We start from the raw sequence: 16,315 nt of genomic DNA, 5'->3' as shown, positions 1-16,315 counted from the left end.
ATTCTCGACAGCCCTGTAAGGAGGTATCACGGTACCTCCATATGTGATCATACCGTGTTAAAGGCGACTGTTACCACTGGCCACCACCCCCGCCGGACTCTTTTTTTTAACAGGGGGTGAATGTGGTATTATCAGGTATTGCAGTACCTAAGAGGCTGATGACCATTGGTTAAACCTAGGTGTTTACCATTGGCTGTTGATACGTAGCTCCGCCTTGACAGGTGGAATATAAGAACCGCTGCCGTCCCAGCAGCCTTCACTTTCTGTACCGAAGCTGATGGGGAACAAGTTCTAGTCGATTAAAGCCTTCAGTTATGAAATCACTTTGTCTTGAGTGTAATTGATCGTGCATCACCCTGTCACCCTTTGGAGAATTCAGGATGGCGTGAAGTGCCAGGATGCAACTTCTACATTGAAAGGTCTGAAAGCAGTTTAGAGCTGATGGAGAGGGAGTGAATCGGAATGGAAAAGGCAAACATCCAACTGTTCAGATCTTGACAGCACCGGTGGCACAGTGGTTAGCTCCAGGGAGCTGGGTTCAATTCCGGCCTCGGGTGACTGTGTGGACTTTCTCCCCGTGTCTGCGTGGGTTTCCTTCGGGTGCTCTGATTTCCTCCCACAGTCCAAAGATGTACAGGCCAGGTGGATTAACCATTATAAATTGCCCCTTGGTGTCCAATAGGTTAGGTGGGGTTACTGGGTTATGGGAATAGGATGGAGGCGTGGGCTTGGGTAGGGGACTCTTTCCAAGGGCCGGTGCAGACTCTTTTTAAAAAAATATATATTTATTAAAGTTTTTTAACACAATTTTTCTCCCTTACAAACAATAACCCCCCCCCCGTAACAAAATAACGAGAAATCGCACAGAGCAAGATATATACATGGCAAAATGATATGTTTACATAGCTTTGTACACTGGCCCTCTCACGTACATGCCAGCCTCCCCAACCCTTCATGTTATTTCTTGCTCATCCACCCTCCCAGGCAGTCCCCCATTTCCCCCCCCCCCCCTCCCAGGACGCCCCCCCCCCCTCCCCAGGTTGCTGCTGCTGCTGACTAACCTTTCTCTAACGCTCCGCGAGATAGCCTAGGAACGGTTGCCACCATCTGTAGAACCCCTGCGCAGACCCTCTCAAGGCAAACTTAATCCTCTCCAGCTTTATGAACCCAGCCATATCGTTTATCCAGGCCTCCACGCTGGGGGGCTTCGTCTCCTTCCACATTAGTAAGATCCTTCGCCGGGCTACTAGGGACGCAAAGGCCAGAATGCCGGCCTCTTTCGCCTCCTACACTCCCGGTTCGTCCACTACTCCGAATATTGCTCGCCCCCAGCTTGGCTTGACCCAGACTTTCACCACCTGAGATATTGCTCCCGCCACTCCTCTCCAGAACCCCTCCAGTGCCGGGCATGACCAAAACATATGGACATGGTTCGCCGGGCTCCCTGAGCACCTTCCATATCTGTCCTCAACCCCAAAGAACCTGCTCAACCTCGCCCCCGTCAAGTGAGCTCTGTGAACCACCTTAAATTGTATCAGGCTGAGCCTGGCACCCGAGGAGGAGGAATTAACCCTACCTAGGGTATCAGCCCACAGACCTTCCTCGATCTCCTCCCCCAGCTCCTCCTCCCATTTACCCTTCAGCTCTTCTACCAGCACTTCCCCCTCTTCTTTCATCTCCTGGTCTATTGCCGACACCTTGCCCTCCCCGACCCATACACCCGAGATCACCGTCTTGAATTTCTTGTGCCGGGAGCAATGGGAATTCCCTCACCTGTCGCCTCACAAAAGCCCTCACCTGCATATATCTAAAGGCATTTCCTGGGGGTAACCGGTGCAGACTCAATGGGTCAAATGGCCTCCTTATGCACTGTAAATTCTATGATTCTATGACATGGAAGTGCTACTTCCCCCATTGATGGGAGGAGAATCAGGGAAGAAAAAACATTACATTTTGTAGCACAGGCCACACGGAAGGAGGTAGCTCTGGTTGTATGACCTACATAACTTAAAGGATATACTTGCAATGTTGAAAATGTTGGGCAAACTGACTAGATCTGCAAAAATGGGTTTTAAAGATGAATAGCAGGACAGCTGACTGAATCCCAAGGAAGATCTTGGGTATTTCCATGTGCAATAACTAATTAATGCTCTTTGGAGTGTCACACTGCACCATGCCCTTTTGGCTGGAAGCAAATTTAACTTAGATTATGTGCCCAAGTACCTGGTGTGGTTCTTGTTCTACCTTTGGCCTCAGAGGGAAACAGACTATCACTTTTCCCACTTTGATAGATATTGGGCTGGATTCTCTGGTCGCCGACACCGAATTCGCGTTCGCCGATCGGCTGGAGAATCACAGTTCCTGAACAATTTGGGGGTGGCGCCGCTTTTGCGTTGCTCCGCTACTCCAAAGCAGCACTGCGACGTATCGACAGCCTCAGGACATTGCCTGAGGCCCGCCACTCGATGCTCCGCCCACGACCGGCCGAATTCCCGAAGGCGTGCGACACGTGTGGTCCCATCCGTCGGGAACTCGGCGTGGCGGCTATGGACACAGTCAAGCGCTGCCACAGTCGGGGGAGGGCCGATCTGCGGGCAGGGGGGCTTCACCAGGGGCTGGGGGCACTGCTGTGGGTGGTCAGGGCCGTGCGAGCCGGCCAAAGGAGGACACTATTTTGTAGGCCGGGTTCACGAGCGGCCGCCGATGCTGCAGGCCGCCACCGTTCGCACGCGCAACCACGGACCTGGCAATTCTCCAAGCCATATCGGCAGCTAGAGTCGGGTGCTCTACGCTGCCAGCATGCTAGCCCCCAGCGAAACGGAGGATCGGTGACCATTTTACGCCATTTTCTCGAGCGTAAAAAGCCACCGCTCGCACGCCAGCATGGGGACATAGCCTCAAAATCGGAGAATTCAGCCCGTTGTCTTTATGCCTGCTGTCCGTTATTGAAGTCACAAAAACAGCGAAAGTGGCAATTAAATGAAATAAAAAAGTAAAGGACTTAATTTGCTGGGGCCCGTTAGCTAGTCGGGAGGGATTGTATCATGCAACTGAGTGTAGTCACGTGTGGCTGGACAATGGTGAACTGTTGCCTGCAGAAAACATCTCAAAATTGCTGCAGATTTTCTTACCTTGGCAGATTTTTCAGGCCACCGTGGTGGGGGGCGGGGGGATCGGACACAGGATGGGGGGGGGTGTAGTACGGACCTTATGGGCGGCCGGGGTTCAGATCGAAGCGGTTGGATCTTCGGGTGCTATAAAATCAATTCAACTAAAGTGCAAACTAATTGAAATGTTTATTCTTCATGACTATTGTTTCCCTTCTCACACCTAGTGATGCACAAGACAGACTTGCATCTGTTTCCATAGTGATATTTCCCTGGAACAGATTGCGAGCATGTCGCCAGAGACTTATAGCCTATGGGGCGCCACTCTGCATCAAGCATGGGTGACCATAGAACATTACAGCGCAGTACAGGTCCTTCGGCCCTCGATGTTGCACCGACCTGTGAAACCACTCTAAAGCCCATCTACACTATTCCCTTATCGTCCGTATGTCTATCCAATGACCATTTGAATGCCCTTAGTGTTGGCGAGTCCACTACTATTGCAGGCAGGGCATTCCACGCCCTTACTACTCTCTGAGTAAAGAACCTACCTCTGACATCTGTCTTATATCTATCTCCCCTCAATTTAAAGCTATGGCCCCTCGTGCTAGACATCACCATCCGAGGAAAAAGGCTCTCACTGTCCACCCTATCCAATCCTCTGATCATCTTGTATGCCTCAATTAAGTCACCTCTTAACCTTCTTCTCTCTAACGAAAACAGCCTCAAGTCCCTCAGCCTTTCCTCATAAGATCTTCCCTCCATACCAGGCAACATTCTGGTAAATCTCCTCTGCACCCTTTCCAATGCTTCCACATCCTTCCTATAATGCGGCGACCAGAATTGCACGCAATACTCCAAATGCGGCCGCACCAGAGTTTTGTACAGCTGCAACATGACCTCGTGGCTCCTAAACTCAATCCCTCTACCAATAAAAGCTAACACACCGTACGCCTTCTTAACAACCCTCTCAACCTGGGTGGCAACTTTCAGGGATCTATGTACATGGACACCGAGATCTCTCTGCTCATCCACACTGCCAAGAATCTTACCATTAGCCTAGTACTCTGTCTGCCTATTATTCCTTCCAAAATGAATCACCTCACACTTTTCTGCATTAAACTCCATTTGCCACCTCTCAGCCCAGCGCTGCAGCTTATCTATGTCCCTCTGTAACTTGTAACATCCTTCTTCACTGTCCACAACTCCACCGACTTTAGTGTCATCTGCAAATTTACTCACCCATCCTTCTACGCCCTCCTCCAGGTCATTTATAAAAATGACAAACAGCATTGGCCCCAAAACAGATCCTTGTGGTACACCACTAGTAACTGGACTCCAGTCTGAACATTTCCCATCAACCACCACCTTTGTCTTCTTCCACCTAGCCAATTTCTGATCCAAACTGCTAAATCACCCTGAATCCCATGCCTCCGTATTTTCTGCAGTAGCCTACCGTGGGGAACCTTATCAAATGCTTTACTGAAATCCATATACACCACATCAACTGCTTTACCCTCATCCACCTGTTTGGTCACCTTCTCAAAGAACTCAATAAGGTTTGTGAGGCACGACCTACCCTTTACAAAACCGTGTTGACTATCTCTAATCAAATTATTCCTTTCCAGATGATTATACATTCTATCTCTTATAAACCATTCCAAGATTTTGCCCACAACAGAAGTAAGGCTCACTGGTCTATAGTTACCTGGGTTGTCTCTACTCCCCTTCTTGAACAAGGGGACAACATTTGCTATCCTCCAGTCTTCTGGCACTATTCCTGTAGACAAAGATGACTTAAAGATCAAAGCCAAAGGCTCAGCAATCTCCTCCCTAGCTTTCCAGAGAATCCTAGGATAAATCCCATCCGGCCCAGGGGACTTATCTATTTTCACACTTTCCAGAATTGCTAACACCTCCTCCTTATGAACCTCAAGCCCTTCTAGTCTAGTAGCCTGAATCTCAGTATTCTCCTTGACAACATTGTCTTTTTCCTGTGTGAATACTGATGAAAAATATTCATTTAGCACCTCTCCTATCTCCTCGGACTCCAAGCACAACTTCCCACTACTGTCCTTGACTGGCCCTACTCTTACCCTAGTCATTCATTTATTCCTGACATATCTACAGAAAGCTTTAGGGTTATCCTTGATCCTACCTGCCAAAGGCTTCTCATGTCCCCTCCTGGCTCTTCTTAGCTCTCTCTTTCGGTTCTTCCTCGCTAACTTGTAACTCTCGAGCGCCCTAACTGAACCTTCATGTCTCATCTTTACATAAGCCTCCTTCTTCCTCTTGACAAGTGTTTTGACTGCTTTAGTAAACCACGGTTCCCTTGCTCGACCACTTCCTCCCTGCCTGACAGGTACATACTTATCAAGGACACGCAGTAGCTGTTCCTTGAACAAGCTCCACATTTCCATTGTGCCCATCCCCTGCAGTTTTCCTCTCCATCCGATGCATCCCATGTCATGCCTCATCGCATCATAATTGCCTTTCCCCCAGATATAACTCTTGCCCTGCGGTATATACCTATCCCTTTCCATCACTAAAGTAAACATAATCGAATTGTGGTCACTATCACCAAAGTGCTCACCTACCTCCAAATCTAACACCTGTCCTGGTTCATTACCCAGTACCAAATCCAATATGGCCTCGCCTCTCATTGGCCTATCTACATACTGTGTCAGGAAACCCTCCTGCACATATTGGACAAAAACGGACCCATCTAAAGTACTCGAACTATAGCGTTTCCAGTCAATATTTGGAAAGTTAAAGTCCCCCATAACAACTACTGTTGCTTTCACTCCTATCCAGAATCATCTTTGCAATCCTTTCCTCTACATCTCTGGAATTTTTCGGAGGCCTATAGAAAACCCCTAACAGGGTGACCTCTCCTTTCCTGTTTCTAACCTCAGCCCATACTACCTCAGTCGACGAGTCCTCATCAAACGTCCTTTCTGCCACCTTAATACTGTCCTTGACTAACAATGCCACCCCTCCCCCTCTTTTACCACCTTCCCTGAGCTTACTGAAATATCTAAACCCCGGCACCAAGAGAAGCTCTACTCTTACCGCCTGCCACTGGCAGGTGCCGGAAGGATTTTGCTGGTCGGTATTCACCCTGTTTGGCCGTGTTACGAACGCACCATCATTGGTCGTCATTGAGTCCTGGTGGGACTCGAATCAGAGCTTTCAGCTCAGAGGCAAGGAACAGTACCTACTGGGCCACAAGACCTCCACCATGACAATCATACAGCTCAGCATATATTTTATTTGGTCATTCAGTGTGTACAAGTGGATTTCCAAACACTGACTACAAACGATGCTCCATGCCTGTACTCTGTCCGCGTGACAGGGAGAACCCCTACACTTCTGTCATATGACTTGAGTGACCTTGTCATCAGCTGACCACTCAGTCTACAAAGTGCATGCCGATATAAGATTGAAGCTATGTTCAATTGCAAACACACTGGGCTGGATTCTCCGCAGCCCCGCGCTGAAATTACATTTGGCGCCGGGATGGAGAATCCAATTTCACGACGAAATCGGGCCCAGCGCCAGTCCGGCCATTCTCCGGGACCTGTGAATCGGCGTGTTCGCGGAGTACTCCGCGCAGATGGGGGCCATTGCCAGAGGCCCACCCAGCGATCCTCCGCTCCCGACCGGCCGAGTTCCCGACGGCATGGTTCTGACCACCTATCGCCATTTGGGAAGCTCACGGGCGGTCAGATCTTCAGGCGCGCGGCCGATAGGGAGGGCCTACGTTCTACATTCTTCATCTGCCTCTGCGGGCCGAGTCCACCATGGCGTTTGGCGCGGCCGCTGGAGGCCGCCGCCGCCGTGCACATGCGTGGACTCAAAACGGGAAGTGCGGGGGCCCGTCTCCGCAACCAAAGCTGAGTGAATCACTCTGGCCCCTTGCAGCTGAATGAATTGGCTGATCTTTTTCATAGGAAACTCCAGAGTGAAATGCCAGTGTTTTTACACCGGCGTGGGGGACATACATCGTCCCATTTTGGGAGAATCCAGCCCATTTGATTGCATTTGTGATCCTTGTAGTCCAAATGCTGTAATTATTCCATAAATAATGTTTTTATTTTAAATCACAGTGAGGGCACATCCTGTCTGCTCCTAACATCCATGCAACCTATCATTGCGCACGGAGGTGTGAGCATATTTGGGGAGTAGGATACAACTGCCGGAATTGGAGAAAGAGAAAGCAAAACACACCCAAACTGAGTAATAAAAGTATTACCTCCAGGCCTTTTTCTTGATGATGTTTCCGAGTAAGACCTCTGCCCTGAAACAATATTGAAGAGATGAGAATTAACGTTTGACAAGCAACAACCACAATTACACTAAAACAGAGCGAAAATACAAATCAGCAGATTGTTATATTTGGCAACCTGGCCAACGTACAATGCAGCAGGAGGAATGTTTAAGTAGCAATCACTGGATATTTATTAGAAAGTGTTTTGCTCGGGACTTCCGGTGGCAGCCATGGTTTGATCGGTCACACACAGTGGCTCCTGCGTAGAGGTGTTGGTTTTGGTACTTCCTGCCCAATTGTTGGGTGATTTTGATAACAAATTGTGAGGAGAGAAGTGGGTGGTGGATCCTCCCCCAGGGGTCGAATGACGACAGTGTACCAGACCCGGCAGATGTTGGTGAGAACCCTAGCTCAGGAGTTGGAGGAGCCTCGAGGTCCAGCAGTATTGGGAAAATGACGGAGGGGAATGGGTCGTCGTTGATGACCACATAGCCGATGGAGCAGCTTATGAGCTTCATTAAAGCAAGGAGAAGCAGGGAGATTGGCCAAGTGCGATTGAGGGTGCAGTAGCACCTCTTCACGGGTCTTTGCATTGAGTGGAGAAGTGTCTGGAGATACAGGGTGCGACGATAAAACAAATGGAGCAGGCGATCTCAGACCAGAGTAGCCAAATCGCATCACTGGAGGGGGAGATGTTGATGCTGGGGGAAATGTGCAAGGTGCTGCAGGTGAGGGGAGACGAGCAGGAAAATTGGTCCACGGCAGAATTTGTGTATCATAGGTCTTCTGGAGGGAGTGGAGAGAATAAGTGCCACCAGCTATGTTATGAAGATATTTGAGAAGTTGATGGATGAGAAGGTATTTGAGAGGGCTCCTGAAGTGGATCAGGTCCACCAGTCCTTGAGACAGAAGTCTGGGGGGGGGGGGCTACCCCAGGCTGTGATTGTGCAAATGCATAAATATCAAGACAACGAAAGGATTCTGAGGTGGGTCAAGGAAATGCGGGACAGTATCTGGGAGGGAAATCAGGTCTGGGTATACAGGACATTGAACCTGACCTGGCCAAGAGGCGGGCGGAACTCAACAGGACCAAAGTGGCTCTCTACAAGAGTAAGGTTCTGTTTGGGGTATTGTACCCTATCACGTAATGGGTAACATTCAAGGGCAAGGAACACTATTTTCAGATGCCAGAAGAGGCTAATGATTTTGTTCAAGACGTTGGACTGGGGGAGGATTAGTTTTTTTTTTAATGTTACTTGATTTGACAGGTGTATACTTTATTGCTTCTGTAATATGTTATTGATTTTTGTTTGTATGTATGATGTTCTTCATTGGAATGGATTGGATTTGTTTATTGTCACGTGTACCGAGGTACAGTGAAAAGTATTTTTCTGCGAGCAGCTCAACAGATCATTAAGTACATGAGAAGAAAAGGGAATAAAAGAAAATACATAACAGGGCAACACAACAAATACAATGTAATTACATAAGCACTGGCATCGGATGAAGCATACAGGGTGTAGTGTTAATGAAATCAGTCCATAAGAGGGTCATTTAGGAGTCTGGTGACAGTGGGGAAGAAGCTGTTTTTGAGTCTGTTCGTACGTGTTTTCAGACTTCTGTATCTCCTGCCCGATGGAAGAAGTTGGAAGAGTAAGCCGGGTGGGAGGGAACTTTGATTATACTGCCTGCTTTCCCCAGGCAGCGGGAGGTGTAGATGGAGTCAATGGATGGGAGGCAGGTTTGTGTGATGGACTGGGCGGTGTTCACGACTCTCTGAAGTTTCTTGCGGTCCTGGGCCGAGCAGTTGCCATACCAGGCTGTGATGCAGCCTGATAGGATGCTTTCTATGGTGCATCTGTAAAAGTTGGTAAGAGTCAATGTGGACATGCCGAATTTCCTTAGTTTCCTGAGGAAGTATAGGCGCTGTTGTGCTTTCTTGGTGGTAGCGGCGACGTGGGTGGACCAGGACAGATTTTTGGAGATGTGCACCCCTAGGAATTTGAAACTGCTAACCATCTCCACCTCGGCCCCGTTGATGCTGACAGGGGTGTGTACAGTACTTTGCTTCCTCAAGTCAATTACCAGCTCTTTAGTTTTGCTGCCATTGAGGGAGAGATTGTTGTCGCTACACCACACCACTAGGTTCTCTATCTCCCTCCTGTATTCGGACTCATCGTTATTCGAGATCCGGCCCACTATGGTCGTATCGTCAGCAAACTTGGAGATGGAGTTGGAACCAAGTTTTGCCACGCAGTCGTGTGTGTACAGGGAGTAGAGTAGGGGGCTAAGTACGCAGCCTTGCGGGGTGCCGGTGTTGAGGACTATTGTGGAGGAGGTGTTGTTCATTCTTACTGATTGTGGTCTGTTGGTCAGAAAATCGAGGATCCAGTTGCAGAGTGGGGAGCCAAGTCCTAGGTTTTGGAGCTTTGATATGAGCTTGGCTGGGATTATGGTGTTGAAGGCGGAGCTGTAGTCAATAAATAGGAGTCTAATGTAGGAGTCCTTGTTTTCGAGACGCTCTAGGGATGAGTGTAGGGCCAGGGAAATGGTGTCTGATGTGGACCGGTTGCAGCGGTATGCGAATTGCAGTGGATCAAGGCGTTCTGGGAGTATGGAGGTGATGCGCTTCATGATCAACCTCTCGAAGCACTTCATTATGACTGAAGTCAGGGCCACTGGTCGGTAGTCATTGAGGCACGTTGCCTGGTTCTTCTTTGGTACCGGTATGATGGTGGTCTTCTTGAAGCAGGTGGGGACCTCGGAGTGGAGTACGGACAGGTTAAAGATGTCCGTGAATACCTCTGCCAGCTGGTCCGCGCAGGCTCTGAGTGCACGACCAGGGGTCCCGTCTGGGCCCGTTGCCTTTCGAGGGTTCACTTTCAGGAAGGCCAATCTGACTTCGGAAGCTGTGATGGTATGTATGGGTGAATTATGGGCTGCTGGGGCACTCGCCAGCGGATTGTTGGTTACCTGCTCGAACCGGGCATAGAATGCATTGAGTTCATCGGGAAGGGGTGCGCTGCTGCCAGAGATACGGCTTCGCTTTGTAGCCCGTTATGTTGTTTAGTCCTTGCCACAACTGCCGAGAGTCTGTCTGTGACTCTAGCTTGGTTTGATATTCTCTCTTGGCATTCCGGATGGCTTTGCGGAGGTCGTACTTGGATTTCTTGTATAGGTCAGGGTTGTCTGCCTTGAACGCAGGGAGTCAATCTCGCGATTGAGCCATGGTTTCCGGTTGGGAAACGCACGTACTGCTTTCTTTGGCACGCAGTCGTCCACACATTTGCTGATGAAGTCTGTGACAGTGGTGGCATTCTCATTTAAGTTGGTCACTGAGATCTTAAATATGAACCAGTCGACTGTCTCTAAGCAGTCACGTAAGAGCTCTTCTGTCTCCTCGGACCAGCGCTGCAAAACCTTCTTAGCTGGATTCTCCCGCTTGAGTTTCTGCTTGTATGCCGGGAGAAGGAGCACCGTCTTATGGTCTGATTTCCCAAAGTGCGGTCGGGGGATGGAATGGTAGGCGCCCTTGATTTTTGGGTAGCAGTGGTCAAGAGTGTTGTCGCCCCTGGTGGGACAGATGTGCTGGTGGAAATTTGGCAGTACACTCTTGAGGTTGGCCTTGTTGAAGTCTCCGGCCACGATGAACAAGGCCTCCGGGTGTTCTGTTTCGTAGTTGTTTATTACTGTGTATAGTTCGTCCAGCGCCTTCCTCACTACTGCCTGGGGTGGGATGTAGACCACTGTGATAATGGCTGAAGTGAACTCATGTGGAAGATAATATGGGCGGCACTTCACGGTCAGGTATTCCATGTCTGGGAGCAGTATGTCACCAGAGTCGCCACATCCAAGCACCAGGAGGAGTTGATGAGGAGGCAAACCCCTCCACCCTTAATTTTGCCTGATGATGCCGTGTGGTCCGCCCGGTGAATTGAGAAGCCTTCAGGTTGTATGGCACAGTCTGGTGAGGCAGGGGTGAGCCATGTGTCTGTGAAACAGAGCACACAGCAGTCTCTTACTTCTCTCTGAGAGGTATGTCTGATGTTAAGTTCATCCAGCTTGTTTTCGATCGCTTGGACGTTTGCCAGGAGTATGCTGGGGAGAGGGGTCTTGAAACTGTGTTGCTTCAGTCTAACCTGCAGACCGCCGCGCTTCCCTTGCTTCCTCGGTCGGAGGCTGCTGCTGGATGATCCTGGGATCCGATGGCCGATGTCAGCTCTTGTGGAAGGTAGGTGGTTGCGTCTGGCGGGGTCTAGGGCGCTGTTTACGTATCTGGAATCGCGTCTGGCAGGGTCCCGGGCACTGATTGAGGTAGAGGGATTGCTAGGGGGGCATGTTTGCTATCTGGATGGGTCCCGGCGTTCTGCGGGCACGGGAATACCTTGCAGCGTGTTCGGGTCCTCGTGCGCGGTCTCTGCCATTTCTGGGGTCCTGGGTCGTGGGCAGGGGCATCCTGAGGCAGGTTGGGCTGGGTCCCGTGGTCTGTTCCCTCCCTGGGCGCTCCTGGGGTCGGATCTTGAAGTAGGCCCGGTCGAGCCTCCACGTGGATTTTTCTTTCTTCCATCACCAGGTAGGTCAGGTCGCTGGGCAGGCCTCTCCGGGTCTGGTCGCTGGGCGGGTCTCTGGGGGTCGCGTTGGGCCGGGTCTTGCCGTCGGGGGTCGGGTCGGGAGCTCCGGGGACTGGGCAAGGCGATCCGGGAGCTGGCGTCGGTAGTTAGGCCGGGTTTGGTGCTCCGAGGTCCGGGACGGCTCCAAATCGAGGTTGGGGCTTCACTTCCGGTTTGGACCCGATCTTCTTCCAGGTCGCGGAGGTCAGGTCTGGTCGGGTCAAAAGGTCTCCAAGGGCCTCGGAGGATGTTCAAGCCTGCAAGAGAGATTCATGTATGCTTCCTAGTGCTGATGGGTTGACGGTTTGGCCTACTTTGGATATTTTAGTAGAGTGGGGAATATGGGTAGGGTTGGGAGGTGGGGACAAAGGTTGAGTTCTGTATGTACTGGGCGATGGTGAGCATGATAGGTTGAAGAGGAGAGTAGATGGAGTAAGTAGAGTGGGGGATGGGCGAGATGAGTAGTGGAGGTGATGTTCTTTGTTTGGGCCTCCAAGTGGAAGCTGCCATGCTAGCGAGTAAATGGAAGCTGTGTAGGGGTGAGGGCTGCGATGGGTAGCCGGGTTGGGAGTGTGTGGTAGTCACCACTGTTGTATTATATTGTATATATGGGTATTACGGTAAAGCCCCTGTACTACAGGTCCGAGGGTAGATCCCTGCCTGCTGGCTCTGCCCAGGAGGCGGAGTATAAATGCGTGTGCTCTCAGAACAGCAGCCATTTCGTAAGCTGCTGTAGGAGGCCACAGATATCTGTGAAATAAAGCCTCGATTACATTCTACTCTCGTCTCGTCGTAATTGATAGTGCATCGGGGGAGCGGTGGAGTAAAGGGAGGGGAAAGGGGGAAGGAGGGGGTTGGGTTGGTAATGCAGTTGTTTTCCAAGTTATGCTCAAGGAAAAATGGAGGGAGTGGCCTTTTTGTGTGGGCTCAAGTGTTTTGCTGAATGGATAGTTGGGGGGGACGATGGCAGACTAAAGTAGACGGGGAGGTCGAAAGCCCCCGGCAAGGGTGATAACCTGGAATGTCCGAGGGTTAAAGTAGCCCTTTAAAAGGTCAGGGGCTTTTGTACATTTGAAAATCCTAAAGGCAGATGTGGTTTTCCTGCAGGAAACACACATACAGGTAAAAGACCAGATGCGATTGAGGAGGGGGTGGGTTGGGTAAACGTTCCACCCAGGATTTGACTCAAAGTCAAGGGGGTTTGAGACCCTCTATCGTAAAAAGGTAACATTTGTAGTGTCAAGGGAGATGTGAGACCTGGGGGGGGGGGGGGGGGGGGGGGTAGGTTTGCGATGGTGAGTGGGGTGCTGGTGGGGTCGCTGATGATTTTGGTCAATGTGTACACACCCAATTGGGTTGATGTGGATGTTATTAAAAAACTACTAGCGTCCATTCCAGATTTAGACTCTCATAAGTTAATTATGAGTGGTGATATTAATTGTGTGCTGCACCCTAGGGTGCACAGGGCGAGGTCCCAATTGATGGCTAGGACAGGGATGGCAAGGGAGTTAGGGTTGTTTATGGCACAGATGGGAACGGTTGATCCGTGGAGGTTTAGGTACCTGGGAGAGAGGGAATATTCCTTTTTCTCCCAGGTTCATCAGGTATACTCCAGAATAGATTTCTTTGTGGTGGGGCAGGAGGTGCTGGCAGAGCTGGTGGGGCAGAGTATGCAGGCATAATCATTTCGCACCATGTCCACCACATTATGTAGATGTGAGGCTTGAGGTGGGCAGGGCACAGAGACTGGGGTGGAAATTTGATTCAGGGATATTGGCGGATAAGGAGTTTTGTGTTTAGGCACAATTGGCCATAAAGAATTATGCGGAACTGAATCAAAATGGGGAGGTCTCTGCAGCCACCAGAGCAAATTAATTAGGCTTTTGAGGCCTTATATCGGGGGTTATGTAGTTCTGAAGCTGGGCGGGGCACGGGATCTGGGGTTTTTAGGGGATTGGTTAGTGTTTCCAGAGTGCGGGAGGAGAAGCGGCAAGCATTGGAGGAGCCATTGAGGTTGCAGGAGAGTGGAGGGAGTGGGGACCATCCAGTTGGGGAAGGCGCCAGGACCGGATGGCTCCCAAACTTGCTGCACTATTACTAGGTATCCAATGTGGAGAAGGTGAGACAATGGTGGGCACAGGGGGGATCGGATTGGGTGCGAGTGGAGTACGACTCCTATAAGGGGTCAGGTTTTAGGGCTATGGTAATTGCCCCACTCCTGTTTGCCCCGGGGAAATACACTATAGCCTGGTGGTCGTGTCATCGATAAAGATCTGGAATCAGTTACAGAAGCACTAGAAGTTGGGGCGGGCGCCAGTACTGGCCCCGCTGTGTAGGAATCATGGGCGTGATTCTCCGAAATGGAGACTAAGTGTTTGCGCCGTCGCGGCGTGAAACGGGTGCAAGGACAACCGATTCTGGCCCCCACAGGGGGCCAGCACAGCGCTGGAGCGGTTCATGCTGCTCCAGCCTCCCATCCCGGCACCAAATGGGCACCGCGCCAACCCACGCATGCGCAGTTGGGCCGCGCCAACCCACACATGCGCGGGGGACTTCTTCAGCAAGCCGGCCACCGACGCAACATGGCGTGGGGGTCCAGGGGCCGGCCGCGCAACAAAGGAGGCCCGGGGATGGGAAAGAGGCCGGCCCGCCGATTGGTGGGCCCCGATCGCGGGCCACACCCCATCGGAGGCCCCCCCCCCCCCCGGTGAAGGAACGCTTTTCCCCGCCCCATAGGCCGCCCCCTGACCCTTCGCGCAGTTCCCGCCGGCAGTAACCAGGGGTGAATGGCGCCGGCGGGACTCTGCTGATTCCGCGCGGCTGCTCGGCAGATCCGGGCCGGAGAATCGGAGGCCCTGCCGATTCCAGCGGCCGGCACCGCGTCAAACACGGCTGCGCAAATGGCACCGATTCTCCGCAACTCGGAGAATCGGGCACCGACGCGAGGCGGTGTGGTTGCGCCGATTCTCCGGCCAGGCGCGTGCTCGGAGAATCGCGCCCCATAGGTTTGTGTCCAGACGGATGGACGCGATGTAGGAGAGATGGCAGAGGGCAGGGGTAGGGCGAGTGAGGGATCTATTTCTAGGAGAACGGTTTGCAGATTTGGTGGAGCTTCAAGACAAGTTTGAGTTACCGAAGGGAAGTAGGTTCAATTATCTACAGGTGTGGGATTATGTGTGGAAGGAGCTGCCCGCTTTCCCCCAAATACCAGAGTATACGTTACGGAAAGAGCTGTTAGCTCCAGACAAGTGAGGAAGGGAGGATCAGGAACATTTATAGGTGGTTGGGAAAGTAAGAGAAGGCGTTAGTGCGAAGGGTTAAGGGCAGGTGGGAATAAGTGTTGGGGACCGAGTTAGAGTGGGGATATGGAGTGAGTTATTGTGTTGGGTCAACTTGACTTCCTCATGTGCGAGGATGAGACCCATTCAATTCAAGGGGGTGCACAGACCTGGATGAGGGGGTTCTTCGCTGGGATGGATGATCTCTGTGAGAAGTGTGGGTGGGGGTCAGCAAACCGCGCTCATATTTTCCAGGGGTGTGTGAAACTGGAGTGTTTTTGGGAAGCGGTGTTCAAGGCTTTGTCAGAGATAGCGGGGTTTGAAATAGCCATACTCCTTGGTGGCGATTTTAGGTGTCTTGGAGCTGCAATGGCTACAGGAGGAGAAGGGGGCCGATGAGGTGGTTTTCGCCTCCCTGATTGTTCAACAAAGGATATTGTCAGTCGCCCTAGTGTGGGTGGCGGCGTGGGTGGCAGACCTGAATGTATGTTTGAGCCAGGAGAAGGTCAAGTTCATCCCAAGAGGGTCGAAGGAAGGGTTTTACACGTGGTGTCGTCCGTTCCTATCCATGTTCAAGGATCTGTTTGTCACCGGGGGAGAATAAAATGTTTAAAAAAAGAAAATGTTTTACAGAAATGTTTAAAACCATGAAATACAATTTTTTTGTGTAGGGAACCTTGACGATTCAAAAGATTTGTTCAATGTGTGCTCCTGAGATAATGCCAAAGAATGCTTTGGAAAATGAAAAGAATTTTCATTGGTAGCTTATTCAGAAAGTGGTGTGAAAGAAATGTACTGGAGTCTGCATTTCTCCAGTTCTTTTCTATATTGTAGCTCCAATTTTAAAGCATGGCTGGAGGCCGAGACAACAAGCTATCCCAATCTCGGTAGTGAGAGGCCCAATATATTTTAACGGGCAGGGGAGGCCCAAACCCTCCTTGTGGGACCGAAAGGACCACTCCTGGCCCTTCAAAAGGAAATCATGAAAAGAAATATCAAATATTCTGGTCCTGACTGTTCTTCCCACTGGGCTGGTGGGAAAGCCACAAT

General features: G+C 50.9%; 1 protein-coding gene across 2 annotated transcripts in view; it reads right to left on the bottom strand.

The window, feature by feature from the left end:
* kcnab1a (potassium voltage-gated channel subfamily A regulatory beta subunit 1a) overlaps positions 1 to 16,315 on the bottom strand; it is a 416,725-nt gene that overhangs the window by 173,549 nt on the left and 226,861 nt on the right. For both annotated transcript variants that reach the window (XM_072474409.1, XM_072474410.1), the window contains exon 5: positions 7,363 to 7,407. In XM_072474409.1, coding sequence (XP_072330510.1) covers positions 7,363 to 7,407 — 45 coding nt within the window. The remainder of the gene's footprint in view (positions 1 to 7,362; positions 7,408 to 16,315) is intronic.

The sequence above is a fragment of the Scyliorhinus torazame genome, chromosome 14 (assembly GCF_047496885.1).
Source record: "Scyliorhinus torazame isolate Kashiwa2021f chromosome 14, sScyTor2.1, whole genome shotgun sequence".
Taxonomy (NCBI): domain Eukaryota; kingdom Metazoa; phylum Chordata; class Chondrichthyes; order Carcharhiniformes; family Scyliorhinidae; genus Scyliorhinus; species Scyliorhinus torazame.
Note: the sequence above shows the minus strand (reverse complement) of the source record. Positions and strands in the feature narration are given on the sequence as shown.